A 14,720-nucleotide genomic window follows, 5' to 3' on the forward strand; every position below is an offset into this window, starting at 1 on the left:
AGTAAAATACTGTGTCCTAAAGAAAAAACAGCAAGAGCCAGGCAGGATTGCATATCCACTCATTAAACCCACTGTTCTGGGAAACCAATTCCTGACTCCTCCAAATTGTTGCTGTGTGTATGATGTAACCAGATGTCATAAGCTGTTGTTTTCCTTCCTTCCTTCCTTCCTTCCCTTCCTTCCTTCCTTCCTTCCTTCCTTCCTTCCTTCCTTCCTTCCTTCCTTCCTTCCTTCCTTCCTTCCTTCCTTCCTACCTTCCCTCCCTCCCTCTCTCCCTCCCTCCTTCCCTTCCCCCCCCTCTCTTTCTTTCCTTTTTTTTTTTTAATGTCAGTCATGGGGCTTGAACTCTGGGCCTGAACACTGTCTTTCCCTCAGCTCTTCAGCTCAAGGCAAGCGCTCTACCACTTGAGCCACTGCACCACTTCTGGTTTTCTGAGTGGTTTATTGGAGATAAGATTCTTATGGACTTTGCTGCCTGGGCTGGCTTTGAACTGCAATCCTCAGATCTCAGCCTCCCAAGTAGCTAGGATTATAGGCATGAGCCACCAGCGCCCAGCTAACACATTAAAAATAATTTGCTTTTGTTAGCATCAACTGACTTTGTGTCTTCAACTTTTGAAAGATCTTTGTTTCATACTATACAAAAGCCTGGGAAGCTAGAGCTATCACTTTTCATTTGTCCTTCCCCTTAACCTGCACCTTTGCAGGAAAATTTAGGTTTGTCTTTATTACATATATTTAAAAATGGATGCGAACAGAAATTCTATAGTTAAGACACATTGTGTTTTTTGCTGGTACTGAGATTTGAATTCAGGGTCTCAAGCTTGCTTGGCTTAACTGTCTCTATCACTGGAGCCACACCTCCAGCCTAGCATTTTGATGGTTATTTTAGAGATGGAATCTCAAGGACTCTTTTGGCCTGCATTACTGGAGATTGAACCCAACGCCTTACTTGTCTACCATCCCAGCCCTAATTTATTTTTACTTTGAAACAGGGTCTTGCTAAGTTACTAGGCTGACCTGGAACTTACCTTGACCTTGTGATCGTCCTGTCTCTGCCTCCTGAGCACCTATGATTGTAGGTGTTTGCCACTATACCCTGTACTAAGACAGATTTAAACTCTTTGGGACCTCTGGATTAGTCAGGCGCAGCTGGAAGACAATGTAGGAAGCCCGAGTTTGAACCTTTGAGTTTTTGGTTTATGTAATTAGCCTTCATTTTTAACTTTGTTGGGTTCATTATGTAAGACATTAATTACTGCAAATAACATTGTCATAGTTAGCTTCAGTGGTTTTCTTGAGCATAGATCACAAATTCTTAGCCTTATTAAATTGTTTTCAACCACATTCAGGGTATTTAGTATTTAGGGTATTTAGTATCCTTGTACTTGGTGGATGGGGATGTTAGAATTCTGGTAGTTCTTTAGTATGAGTGTGGCTTCATTTCTCTTCATCGTGACTTAAATATGAATAATTATTTCTCTTACATTTTAGGGATGGAGTTAACGTTTAATTATAACTTGGATTGCCTGGGCAGTGGCAGAACAGCATGCCACTGTGGGGCAGATAACTGCAGTGGTTTTCTAGGCGTGCGGCCAAAGGTCAGTTGTGCAGAGGGCACGAGGCAAGGGGAGATACAAAACGGAGCTGGGCAGCAGCTTGTATGTGACTGCCTCACAGAAAGGCTGCTTTCTGTTGCAGGCTATCAGTACTTTACCAAAGGTTAGCCACTTCAGCTTTCTAATGAAGTCTATTTTAGTAAGGCCTGTTAAGTTCTAAAATCACATTTTAAACTTACTTGTGTGTGCGTTTGGGGGGGAGGGGAGGGTGCCTCAAAGTCGGGGCCTGGGTGCTGTCCCTGTGCTGTTTTTGCTCAAAGCTAATTCTCTTCCATTTTGAGCCACAGAGCCACTTCCAGTTTTTTTGGTGGTCCTGCTTGGGCTGACTTTGAACTGCAATCCTCAGGTCTCAGCCTCCTGAATAGCTAGGATTACAGGCGTGAGCCATGGTGCCCAGCCAAACTTACTTTTATAATGATGGATATTGTGGTATTGTCTAAGCATTAAACTTGCTTCAGTTAACCATCCCCCTTGCAATGAAAGAAAAAGGCATTATTTGGAAGTCAGTGAAAGTCTTGTTTTTATTGGGGTGTTTTTAACAGATAAGTCCATCTCCTGTTGGTAGGAGAGTTCTCATTTCTGTGTGAAGCTTGTGGGGTGACCACTGAAACTGAGCTCCTTCTCTTCTGCAGACAGCATGTGCGTCAACAGCTGAAGAGAAGGCAAAGAATGCCAAGTTAAAGCAGAAGAGACGGAAAATCAAAACAGAACCAAAGCAGATGTATGAAGATTACTGTTTTCAATGTGGAGATAGTGGAGAGCTGGTCATGTGTGACAAAAAAGACTGTTCCAAAGCATACCACCTTCTATGCCTTAACCTGACTCAGCCACCATATGGTAAGTTAGACCTTCGAGTCTTTCTCTACTTACATCTTTGCCAGATGTGTGTACCTTAGAATGCAAAATAAAAAAATGTCAAGTAAGCTGAGCACTGTTGGCTCACGCCTGTAATCCTAGCTACTCTGGAAGCTGAAATGTGGAGATTGCCATCCAGGCAGATGAATCTATCTTCAATACAGCAAAAAGCCAGAAGTGTGAGAGAGTGGTAGTTGTCGTAGTATAGTGCCATCCTTGAGCAAAACACCCAAGCAAGAATGAGAAGCTGGGCTGGGAAGGTGGCTCAGTGGTAGAGTGCTTGCCTTGCATGCCTGAGGCCCTGGGTTCGATTCCTCAGCACCACATAAGCAAAAAGAAAAAAGCCGGAAGTGGCGCTGTGGCTCAAGTGGTAGAGTGCTAGCCTTGAGCTGAAGAGTTGAGGGACAGTGCCCAGGCCCAGAGTTCAGGCCCCACGACCAGATCCAAAAAAAAAAAAAAAAAAAAAAGAATGAGAAGCTCTATATTCAAGCCCCAATACTGGCACACACATTAAAAAAAAAAACAAAAAAGTTAAATAGAAAAAACAACATAGTCAACAAAAGTAGGCTACTGAGAAATCTGTCGTACAAATCTGCGATACTACACAAGTAGCAAGAAGAATTCTTTAGTTCTGATTGCCATAGGTAGGCAGGTCATCGTTTGGCCTCTGTGGTCAGAAGCTCACATCATTCTAGATAATATTCCTAAATGTATATTTGGCTAAATTTGGAGTTGGACACACTTGGACTCAGTCTCCAGTCAGGGCAGAAGGCGGGGTTTTGGTCTTTCCTGTGTAGTGAGGACAGGCACTAATGGGTCTTTCCTCCTCTCCCCGGCATTAGGGAAGTGGGAATGCCCGTGGCATCAGTGCAGCAAGTGCGGCAGTGCGGCCATTTCCTTCTGTGAGTTCTGTCCACGCTCATTTTGTAAAGAGCATGACAAGGGGGCTCTGGTTCCCTCTGCGCTGGAAGGCCACCTTTGCTGCTCCGAACATGACCCCCTGTCTCCCGTGTCATCGGAGTACTGGAGCAAGATCAAGTGTAGATGGGAATCTCGAGATCATGGAGAAGAAGCAGGAGAATAAATGGATGATGATTTCCTCCCCTTCCCTTTTTATTTAAATGAAATGAAAAGAAGCAAGCAAGCAAGCAGATAATGTCTTAAAAAGAAGAGATTGTGTAGTACAGATAGCCTTTGCCATCAGAACTGCCTTATTAACAAAAATAGGAAATGGTTCCACAGGCAGAAGTGGTTGGTATATCTGGTTTTTCTGTTATATTGCTTTGGGAATTCTTTATGGAGGGTTAAATTCCCTTGGTTTTTCCTTGCCTTTTATTGTACTTCAAATCCTTTGCAGAGTGGGGCAAAGAAGTGTCTTTGCTTTTAAAGAAAAAATTGAAAAGGAAAGTTTTGTTAATGAGATGGCTTAAAGTCTTAAATGTGCTCCTTGGTTATAGAAAGCAAAAGTAGCATTCCTTTATCTTCATTTTTACAAGTTTCACAAAGTGTGTTTCAAATGGTCTAATCAGTGTGTGTGTGTGTGTGTGTGTGTGTGTGTGTGTGTGTGTGTGTGTGTTCAGTAAGGAATTGGAGGGAAACCTAGAAAAGGGTGTGACCACTTTTTGTACCTCTTTCCTGAGCGGTAGGTGGGGGCTGACTTCTTTCCCTTCCACGTCTTTCGCAGAAGAGCTCTGCAAGTATTAAATCTGGCCTCTTGGAAACCAAGGCCTCACTGCCTTTGTGTTCTTAACCTAGGTGGACTTTGTGATATGGTATCTGTACCTAGAAAGGCAGATGGATGGATTTTTTTCTGATTCTGAAATGTCATCCACTGGTAGTGGGCTTTTCTGATTCACTGCAGATGGTTAACATGAATGCACAGTGGAGTGTCACTCCGATCCTCTGGATGCAGGATGAGGTAGCTAAACAGAGGATGCAAGGCACAAACCAGAAACTGGATCTTAGCAGTCCCACCTTTTTTTCCAATTTAGTGTAGACCCATTCAGACTTAGAATTAATGGCATTTTGTTTTCTGTGTATTTCCTTGTTCCAGTCAGACATTTCCTTTGCCAACTGACCATTCAGTCATGTTTCCTGGCAAAGCTACACAAGTGAATTGGAATTGGGTTCGAATGGATCTTTTTGTGGGGGTTCCTAATAGGAACGGGGTAAAAGCAGTAGGACCATCCTCACATTCTATGTAAACAATTTTTTAGTATTACCTAATAGTTAAAATTACCCCTGTTTTATAAGGGGAAGAAGTTCTACTTTTACAGGGTATATAAAAGCTATACAAACACTTCATCTTAGCAAGCATGTGGAGAAAGCTCCCAAGAAAGTCAGTGTTAGCCAAAAGAGTTGACTAGGATGTTTGAATCTTACAGACCCAAGTATATTGGGTATTTGTCTACAAAATCACCACATTTATTGCTTAGGAGTGTGTGTATTCAAGTATTCCTTGTATGAAATCCTTAGTAATGATCGTTATTACACCATATAAATAGAAGTCTAGGGTTAGCCTGAGTGAATATTAACTTTCTCTGTGAATTTGATTGCTTACAGATGCTGGTACCTGGTAGCATTTATTTTCCCTTAACCTAGTTACCTTATGAACTTCAGGAGGGTGGATGCTCTCCCACATTCCTTCAGTTGTGTTTGTTCCATTTTATTGTCTATTTAGAGCTCTTTCTGGAAAGAAAAAGAGCTATTTGTGCCTCTCTTTTTTGTATAAAAATGTGCAATTATACTGGATTTTCTCTTACAAAGAATAACAGCAACAACACTACAATTCCTATATGTAAGCTCCTAAACTGCCATTTGCCTGATTATAGTAATTAATTCTGGGGAGACTTATTTGGCCTCCAGTAATTTTGTTGATTAGATATGATCCCCAAAGAAAGGATAAAATGGAAAATTCTACACATTACCAAGTCTAATCATAAAAGTAATGTGAAATAAACAGCTCATGAAAACACTAGACTTTGCTCTTGAGCAGTTACATGTAGTTTGATGTCCTTTTAAAAATAATTTAAGAAAATCTAGGTTTTATTGTACTAAAGTCTTATTTTATATAAATATATGATAAATATATGTTTTTTTAAACTTACTAACAAGAATTTCCTTTAATACAAATGCAACTCTTGTTGGAACTATCCAAATGATATTGTATCTTGTTTTCTTTTCAAATTAATGCTATTTAATATCTGATGACTTTTATATAGTGAGCCCAGATATCATGTACTGCAAATACCTTAGGTTGGAGTGCTTTTATGTAGCTTCTGCACTGGGCCACATTTTGTTTTTATATCTGTAACAACTCTGCTCTGCAGAGACTTTTTAAAAAAATTTTTTTAATGAATAATAGGATTGTTCTGTCATTTCTGAAATCAAAGTAGAAAACTAAATAGCTAACCACAACTCCAGTGTTTGAAGGTCTAAACAATGGTTTTGGTCATGCCAGGGCCAAGGACCTCCCTGTTGACCACTTCCATAGATCATGAAAGCGGCAAGCTAGTGGTCTGTGGGTAGACACACACATGTACTGTGCTTGCCTGTTCTGCTTAATTAGCCTCAAGTTGCTGTTTGTTCATTTTAAAATCTACATGTGACCATAGCGTAAGTGGTTAGTTTTTGTTCCTGCCCCAAATGAAGTAACTTTTAAAGCAGCTTGGGATCACAGTGGTGTTTTATAACCTCATGTGGATTGCTTGGAGGGAGAAGTGAACATAACATTTTTGATCATCAGCAAAAACTTCAGAAATTGGATGACTAAGAGTTAAATATGGAGCAGGAAAATCTTCCTAGGCACTGCAGGGAAAGCAGGACTGGCATGTGCACACGCGTGCGTGCACACGCACACACACTCCAGGCTCTGTGGTCTGCTGAACAGAAGGGAAGATGCCCTTTGCCCCTAGCATGCAGAAGCAGCTGGGGGCTTCATTTCAAGTCAGCTCTGGAGATCACAGTGAGGTGGGGTTTATTTTCATTTTTGTTTTAAAGTTCCCACACTGTTTCCTCACAAATAAGATCTGGCATAAGCTGTTGAATGGACTGAGTTTTTAAATCATGGAACATGAAGATTGCTGTGTAAGTCAGTAGCACATCTGAACACTGAAAAGATAACTGGAGAAAGGGGAAAATGCTGCCTCCCCTTTCCTGCCACTACCATGTAGTATATAGAAACATGCCTGTAAATAATGTAGGACACAGATGGTATCGCATCATGTGATATGATCTCAGATGGGACAAGATTCCATGAAATAGCATGGGCAACTTCCATGAAATAGCCTCCTTTTTGAGTTGTTTCTTGCATGATGTATTGCAATCAGGGTCAGACCCAGATCTACAGTCCAGAATGGAATCCCCGTACTGCCATGGACTGTTACTTCTCATCTTTAAATGCAAAGCTTTTCTTTGAGCATTCACCATAAAAACAAAGTACTGCCAGTCACACACCATGTCCCTAACAGGGTAAGAAGACAAGTAGCCCTGAGTCCTTACAAGCTTGCAAAGCTTGTATTTGCAGTACTTCATGCAGTAACAGTGAGGTGATGTAAAGTTGTTTTGTTGCTGGGCAATGCAGACTAGAATTAATTTTTACAAGGCTGTTGTATCTACTTCCCTCCACTTGTCCAAGCTGCTGCAAACAGGAGGTGATCAAATGGACCAGTTTCCTTCAGTTTAGAGCCACCGCGAGCTGGTCTCTGGTTGTTAACAAGCAAAAGGTAGAACTTGGCTCCCTTTTTAGATGGAGTAGGAAATAGATATAATTAGGCAGCTCTGCAATGTATTAACCAATATTGAATAGTTGAAGATTTGTATTACTGAAATCTCATCCTCCTTTGCCTGGGATGGGGCATCAAGGGTTCTGGAAAAGAAAAAGAGTTGTAAGAGTAAGGGAGGGGAAAGCTGATGTTTACCACAGGTACGATGTAGTCACCTTAACACTGAGACCTCTGCCTCATTGAATTCAGGTTTTTTAAGTACTTGAAGCTCTTCAGATGCTCTTTATTTTATAGTTTCATTTTAAATTTATGAACTACAAAGCATTGTTTTGTATACTGTTTTAAAAATATCCTAGTCTCTTAACCCTCCTTAACTGGGATTAAAGACCAAGTTCTTCAAATGGGGGAATATATTCATAGTTGATATCTTAGATTTATTGTCTACCTTTGAGGAAGAGACTCTTGCATGGATACCAGCAGCATTTTTATGAAAATTTCCTAGTAAGTTTTTTATTTTGTCTATCTGTCAACCCTTTTCCCAAGCACCTCTTTCCTTTTAATAAATACATGCCTGTGTTAGGGAAAAAAATATTGCACTTATGTATGTTACACTCCTACAATGCTGTGTGTAACTTTCAAAAACACATTTCCGTTTTCGTGGCTTTTTGTCAGTCCATTGAAAATTGACAAATGTGAGCACTTGTGGTACAGATGTATGAAGGGGGTAGAGGAAGAGAATTACCAGTCCTCATTAGGCTCTAAAAGTCATTAACATGTAAGTAAAAAGGGAAAACAGGATAGTTGCCAAAGTCATTATTGAGTCCTCAGTTTTCCTACTAAATCGCTCCATGGTAATGAAGCACCCTTAGCTTCCCTATGCCCACAGCTGTGCCCACAGCCTCTTCATGTGTTGCAAGTGGCTCACAAGCGTCAGCCAAATGGCTTGTACAAGATACAGAGTATTTAAAAGATAATCTTGTCCATTTAAAAATGGGCTGAATAGATTTGCTTTTTTGCTGTTAATATTTTTTTAAAATCTCATTGGATGGAGGTATGGCTCAAGTGGCAGAGTGCCTGCTTGGCATTTGCAAGGCCCTGAGTTCAAACCCCAGGACCACCCAAAAAGAATTTTTTTTTAAAAAAAATCTGTTTTGTTACATGCCCTATGTGGAGATGTTGTTGGCACTAATTAACCAAGATGCTAAATGATTACAAGTGACTGAAAAGATCATCTTTTTATATTCAAGGGTGTGTGCATTTGGAAGTAATGACAAATTCATTTGTACCCACAGTAATGTTGCACAACAGATACCTACAGATTCCCTTTTCATTTTTTTTCATATGCTTTACATAATGGCCTTTGTAAAACTGTTATTTCTGTAATAAACTTTATAGATCCTATGAAATGTTATTTTGCCTAAATCACTTGAGACTTGAGTCTAATAACAAAGCATCACTATCTATCTATCCTTTAATGTCAGAGTTTCTGTGACTTGCCTAGAAGCTCTTGACACTAAGGGATTCGTGTTAATTCTCCCTGGGAATGTTCCACTAGGGGCATTACTGTACATGACTCCATGCTGCCACATCGAGTTCAAGATGTCATATTTTGAGGATTTTGATTGGCCTGTTTTATTGCAAAGTGTGAAGCGTGCAAAGCTTGGTTAACCTGTATATAGCTAGCTTATTGTGGACTAGTTATAGTGCACTTAGGATTGCCTGTAATATCTAAGCTTCTAACTGATGTTGTACTAGTAGGAACATGTCATTTTTGTACATTATATTTACTGAAATGTTGCCTTTTTTATTTTACAAATACTTTGGAATTCAAATGTGTTTTCAGGTTCTGTGAGGATTGATTTGGAAACGTTTTTAATGACATTCCACTAATTTCCGATTTTGCTTGAGATCAACCTCAATAAATTGTCTTGTATGTTCCAAGTTCAGTATGTGGGCTTGTTCTTTGCCTGTAATGTCTTGCTACCACTCACTGGGGCAGAAGGCTGTCACCAGGGCCATGAGGTGACACAAAACTGCCGGTCTCAGCCGGCTTTTCTTCCTTCAGTACTAAGGACCCGAACCTTACAAAGTGACCTTGCCGTGGTTGACGATGCCCCTGCTTTGCCAGGCACCCATGATGCTTCTATGGCACGGGTTTGAGACCCAAAGGCGGTGTGCAGCGTGGCCGGAAGCGGGCTCCCTGTGGACAGAACCCGGGACCGCGCGGCTGGCTTTTCCGCACGCACCGCTGCCCCTCCCACTTCCTGCTTCCTGGAGACTCGGCCTTCAGCCGGCCCTGGACCCAGGGCCGCTCTGCCCCTGGTCGAGCTGGGCTGCTCTCGGCGCGTGCCTGCCATGTCGCTGTGTCTGTCTGTCCGAAGCGGCGTGCCGGGGACGGCGGTGGCCTGTGGGGTCGAAGTGTGCGTGCGGGTCGTGCTGTTCGTGGCCTTCCTGTAAGGGCATGCGGGGCCCGGCCCGGGCGCGGCGGCTCCGTGCGCTCCGCGGGAGCTCAGGCCCTCTGTTCCCCCAGGGTGACCGAGGTGCTGCCCCCCTTCCAGAGGCGCATCCAGCCGGAGGAGATGTGGCTGTACCGGAACCCGTACGTGGAGGCGGAGTACTTCCCTGCCGCGCCGACCTTTGTGCGTGGGGGCTCGGCGTCGCACCCTGGTGGCTAGCTGCTCCGCAGCGGGCCGACCGCCCGGGCTGGCGGGGGACGGGGGGGACGGGGGCCGGGGGGGTCCGCCGGGAGCCCGGCCCGCCGCCCCTCCGGAGGACGTTGGCTCACGCAGCCGGGCCAGCAGCAGGCCGGCCCGCGGGCGCTGGGCGCTGGGCGCGGCGGGGGCGCGGCGGCCCGCGCGGGAGGCCGCTGGAGCTGTGCTGTGCTGTATCCCGCCTGTCAGGTCATCGCGTTTCTCTCTCCGCTGTCTCTCATCTTCCTGGCCAAGGTTTTCAAGAAGGCTGACGCCACAGACAGCAAACGAGCCTGCCTTGGTAAGAGCCAACCCCTCCTGCTGCTCTTGGTGCCGGCAGCGAGATGGCAGTGATTGGGGGGTTCAGCACAGTAACAACCCACTGGTGAACAGGCAGGCACTGGCTTCTTTCCCATTCGTGTCTTGGGCCTGCTCAAGCGGTGGTCCTTGAGGGCCTCATGGTGGGACACAGATTTTGTTGGGATTGTCTCGGGGTGAGCAGGGCCGACAGCACTAACAGTTGCTTTGCTTTCCAGCAGCCACCCTTGCCCTCGCCCTGAATGGTGTCTTTACCAACACAGTAAAGCTGATAGTGGGGAGGTGAGTGACTCGTCAGCAGCCGAGGCCTCATCTTTTTCTCTCCCAGTCCTGGGCTTTTCCTCAAGGCCCGGGTGCTGTCCCCCAGCTTTTTCACTCAAACATGACCTCTACCACTTGACCCACAGCTCCACTTCCTGCTTTTTGGTGTTTATTTGGAGCTGAGTCTCATGGGACTTTAATGCCAGGCTGGCCTCCACATCGACTTTTTTCTCTTTTTTCATTCCCCAGAAGCTGCCTGCTCTCTCTTCTATCCTGAACGTAACGGCTAGCCTTATTACAGCCTTTTGGCATTTGCCACCAAAACCACAGCCACCTGTGGTGTCTGGCATACCTCTGAAATCACCCGTGGTTAGCTGTGATTGCCCTGAAATGTGATCACATGCTAGAATGACTTTTCTTCTTTTCCTAATTTAAATATTGGCTCCAGGACTAAGGCTGTTTTTCTCTTAGTGTGATTATCCCAATCCAGTTTTAATATTATTTTGTCTGGGACATGTGACTAACATGTACAACTAAAAAGTACTTCAAATGTGAATGATGTTTGCTTAACCTACGCTTATTTTTTTCCAGGCCACGCCCAGATTTCTTCTACCGCTGTTTCCCAGATGGGCTAGCCCATCCTGAGTTGATATGCACAGGGGATAAGGACGTGGTCAATGAGGGCCGCAAGAGCTTCCCTAGTGGACATTCTTCCTGTATGAATTTCATATGGACTGTTTCTATTCTTATTTCATTACATTTAATGGAAAGCTGGTAGTGGGAGGAATATCTGACCCCCAGTTGCACTGTGCCTAGCAGTGGGAACCCCTACAACTTCACTAGTCTTGAATATTAGTATAAATATTAGCACACAGGGTTATTCTCATGAAATCTGCACATTTTATTACTATGTGCTTAAATCCTGGAACCTAGTAGTATTCACAAAAAATCCTAACCTTTACTGAAGTTACTGTGTAGTCAAGTATGCTGAAGCTTTTTATTATAGTCCTACCTCATTTATAGATCACAATAACCCAACGAGGTACTGTTATTTTTGTAATTCCCATCTATGGAAAGCAGAAGTAACCTGTCCAAAGTTGTATAACTTGCACTCCCAAAACTAATCTCAAGTAAAATATTACTGAATTTATGACACAAAATGTCCTATATTTTTTCTTTCCTTTTTCCTCATAACTGTACACAGAAGCATACAAAAAGGGACAGCGCACTCTTTTGCCCTGGCCTCCTGTGGGGAGATGAGTAGTTTCCAATAGGACGCACATTAGTTGTGGGTTTTCTCTTCTAGTTGCGTTTGCTGGCCTGGCCTTTGCCTCCTTCTACCTTGCAGGGAAGTTACACTGCTTCACACCACAAGGGCGCGGGAAATCTTGGAGGTTTTGTGCCTTTCTGTCACCTCTCTTTTTTGCATCTATAATTGCTCTGTCCCGCACCTGTGACTACAAGCACCACTGGCAAGGTAAGATGAGTCATGCCTCAAGAGTGTCCATGTTTCACTCATCTTGTATCCTTAGAGACTGGCAAAGAGAAACTTTACTCACCAAGCAGCTGTTCAATGAACAAATAAGTGTGTGTAGATGATCTGGGTTCTGTACTATGTGCATCTATGGCCAGATGAGAGGCAAACATTACCCTTTAAAAGAGATTACCAAAATAGAACTTGTGATTTTTCCATTATTTGAAGTATGAGACTGAATTGAATCTGTAAAAAATACTTTTAAGCCAGGCATGGTGGCACCAACCTGTAATCTCAGGACTTGGAAGGCTGAGGCAGAACTGGGAGTTCAAGGCCCCCTGGACTACACAGGGAGATTTCTAAGGATATTGTCCGAAGAGTTTCATTCCAAAACAAAATTCAAGAGACATAAAATTATAGTTAAACCAAAGAAAGTTAATTTGAACGCTATAGTAAAACATCCAAATTTAAAAAAGTATTGCCAAAGAAAAGCCGCAGTTGAAGTTTGACAAGCTGGCGGTGTTGCTCGAGGCCTCAGGAGCTATATCTTAATAAGCAGAGAAGCTGGGTACCGGTGGCTCACCTCAAGATACTAGGAAGCTGAGAACTGGATAATTGCAGTTTGAGGCCAGCCAGGACAGGAAAACTCACTAGGTTCCATCTCGTTAATCAAAAAGCCAAGCTAGTGGCATGGCTCAAATGGTAGAGTGCCAGTCACGCAGACAAGCTGAGCAAGAAAGCCCTGAGTTGAAACCCCAGCACCAGCCAAAAAAAAAGAAATGAGGTAACTCCTGAGCCTGACGGTAGAACTATGCTAGCCTCAAACTCTCAATCTTCCTGCCTCAGCCACCAGTATTAGGTTACAGGCTATGCCACCATGCCCAGCCAGAACTCTTGAAATGGTGAAAACAGGTCAATGAATAGCACTACAAGAACATTTGTTATTCTTCTGAATTAAAATTAACAGTCTACTTTGAACAACAATTACTGACTAAAGGTATGGGGGGTTTTGTTTGTTTAAACTAGTCCTGGGGCTTGAACTCAGAGCCTGGGTGCTGTCTCTTGAGTTTTCTTGCTCAAGGATAGTGTTCTACCACTTGAGCCACAGTGCCACTTCCAGAGGTGTGTATGATTGGAGATAAGTGTCTCCTGGACTTTCCTGCTTAGGCTGGCTTTGAACCATGATCCTCTAAGATTTCAGGTGTGAGCCACCAGCATCCAGCTTTAAAGGTGCGTTTTGACTGAGTACTTTGTAACACTAAACGATACATTTAAGAAAGCCTAAAGAAACCATAAATGTAGAGTTGAGGCTTTTTCAGCTCCTATACATATAATATCCTCAAGGATCAACTTGTTTAATATTATGCAGCATCTAAATATGATTGAAGAATCTAATTGACTACAAAAAGATTTTATTTCTTCTCTCCTCAGATGTATTAGTTGGGTCCATGATTGGAATGACACTTGCCTATGTGTGCTACAGGCAGTATTACCCTCCTCTGACTGATGTGGAATGTGATAAACCACTTCAGGAAAAACACATGCTTCCCACTGCTCAGAAGAAACCTGGTATTCCTTACTGTATGGATATTTGAAAGTCGAATTTATCTCAGTGGAGAACAGATGAATCACCCCTCCTAACAACCATACACAAGACAGGAATTTCTGGCCTTTTAACTCCTTCCAAGGTACAGATGATATTGGGCCTTCTGTTATGCACTTTGCCCTACTTCACATGGATCTATCATGAAGACTCCAGGCCATTCTCCACCTCTGAACGCCACAAGTTCTCCAGCGTCTGGTCCATCAGACTGGCATCCCCAAATCCTGTTTTTCCATTTAATCTCAATGCTTGCTCTTAGAAGCATCTTGCCACAAAACAGCCTACATAGCACCACTTTATCCTAGAAGCTGGAGTTAAAAATCACTGAAACAATTTCTGTTTTTCATAACTTGAAGTCTTAAACTCTGGGGCCTAATCAACTGAAGTTTGAATTTGTTTACTTTCTCTAGTGATAATTCTACCAAACTTTAAGGGAGAAAATGTCCAATTTTGGTTGATGCTCCACTGCTGAACCTATGTTATCAAGTCCAGACATCTGATACTGATTTCCATTTTGTTGAATTACCATGAGAACACGGTAAAAAAGAAAATGGTAAGGACTGATTTCGGCACTCCCAGGTAATTCTACCTCATTTGTCTCTGAACTGTGCTCAAGCATTTCTTGCCAGAGTCAACTCTGCCAGCTGACCATTTGTTATGTGGAAGACTCGGCGCATCTTTTCCTGTCTTCTCCTAAGGAACAACTGTGTTACATCATGAGAGCACTACTGTAGGATCTATCACTGCCTTTCTCTTTTGTAACTATACTTTAAATATGATTTGTCTTACGCTTATCTTTCTACAGGATACGTTCAATGCATTTTCTTCTTTAAGTCAACATGACATTCAAATAAATGGTGAATATGTACTTTTTTTTTTAAGTACCACTGTAGGGCTGGACTGTGAACACTGGTGTCCCCATCACACATAAGTGATCAATACCACTGCTCTCTAGCACTAGCTGATATTTATACGAACGGAAGGACCATTTCTGAATTGACCTTGTAATTTCCACACTTTAAATTTTGAACTATATTTGCCTATGACAATGAAAATACTAGTCATAGGAACATAACTTAGTATTAGTTCTTTGCCTGAAACTTTTGTTTTAAACTTATTTTGGTAAGACATAAGAGAAGCAAATAGTTACTGCACTAATTTTCCTTGTGATAGATG

The 14,720-nt window shown here is 42.8% G+C and overlaps 2 protein-coding genes across 9 annotated transcripts in view; both read left to right on the top strand.

Moving 5' to 3' along the window:
- The window catches only part of Nsd3 (nuclear receptor binding SET domain protein 3), a 120,465-nt gene extending 111,317 nt beyond the window's left edge, over positions 1 to 9,148 (top strand). For all 5 annotated transcript variants that reach the window (XM_070016159.1, XM_070016161.1, XM_070016160.1 and 2 more), the window contains 3 exons: positions 1,495 to 1,601; positions 2,252 to 2,456; positions 3,317 to 9,148. In XM_070016159.1, coding sequence (XP_069872260.1) covers positions 1,495 to 1,601; positions 2,252 to 2,456; positions 3,317 to 3,558 — 554 coding nt within the window. In that variant the 3' untranslated portion in view covers positions 3,559 to 9,148. The remainder of the gene's footprint in view (positions 1 to 1,494; positions 1,602 to 2,251; positions 2,457 to 3,316) is intronic.
- Positions 9,149 to 9,297: 149 nt separating this feature from the next.
- Positions 9,298 to 14,653, top strand: Plpp5 (phospholipid phosphatase 5). 4 transcript variants are annotated; one of them, XM_070016170.1, is made up of 7 exons: positions 9,469 to 9,651; positions 9,729 to 9,837; positions 10,099 to 10,189; positions 10,425 to 10,488; positions 11,059 to 11,183; positions 11,774 to 11,944; positions 13,373 to 14,653. In XM_070016170.1, the coding sequence occupies exons 1-7, from the start codon at positions 9,554 to 9,556 to the stop codon at positions 13,534 to 13,536; spliced, it is 822 nt and encodes a 273-aa protein (XP_069872271.1). In that variant the 5' UTR covers positions 9,469 to 9,553; the 3' UTR covers positions 13,537 to 14,653. The 4 variants fall into 4 exon arrangements, with proteins under 4 accessions (XP_069872269.1, XP_069872270.1, XP_069872271.1 ...); XM_070016171.1 differs by having other exon boundaries at positions 9,578 to 9,651; positions 9,757 to 9,837; XM_070016168.1 differs by having other exon boundaries at positions 9,298 to 9,797.
- The last annotated feature ends 67 nt before the right edge of the window (positions 14,654 to 14,720 follow it).

Source organism: Dipodomys merriami, unplaced genomic scaffold (assembly GCF_024711535.1).
Source record: "Dipodomys merriami isolate MVZ:Mamm:240054 unplaced genomic scaffold, mDipMer1.0.p SCAF_12, whole genome shotgun sequence".
NCBI lineage: Eukaryota > Metazoa > Chordata > Mammalia > Rodentia > Heteromyidae > Dipodomys > Dipodomys merriami.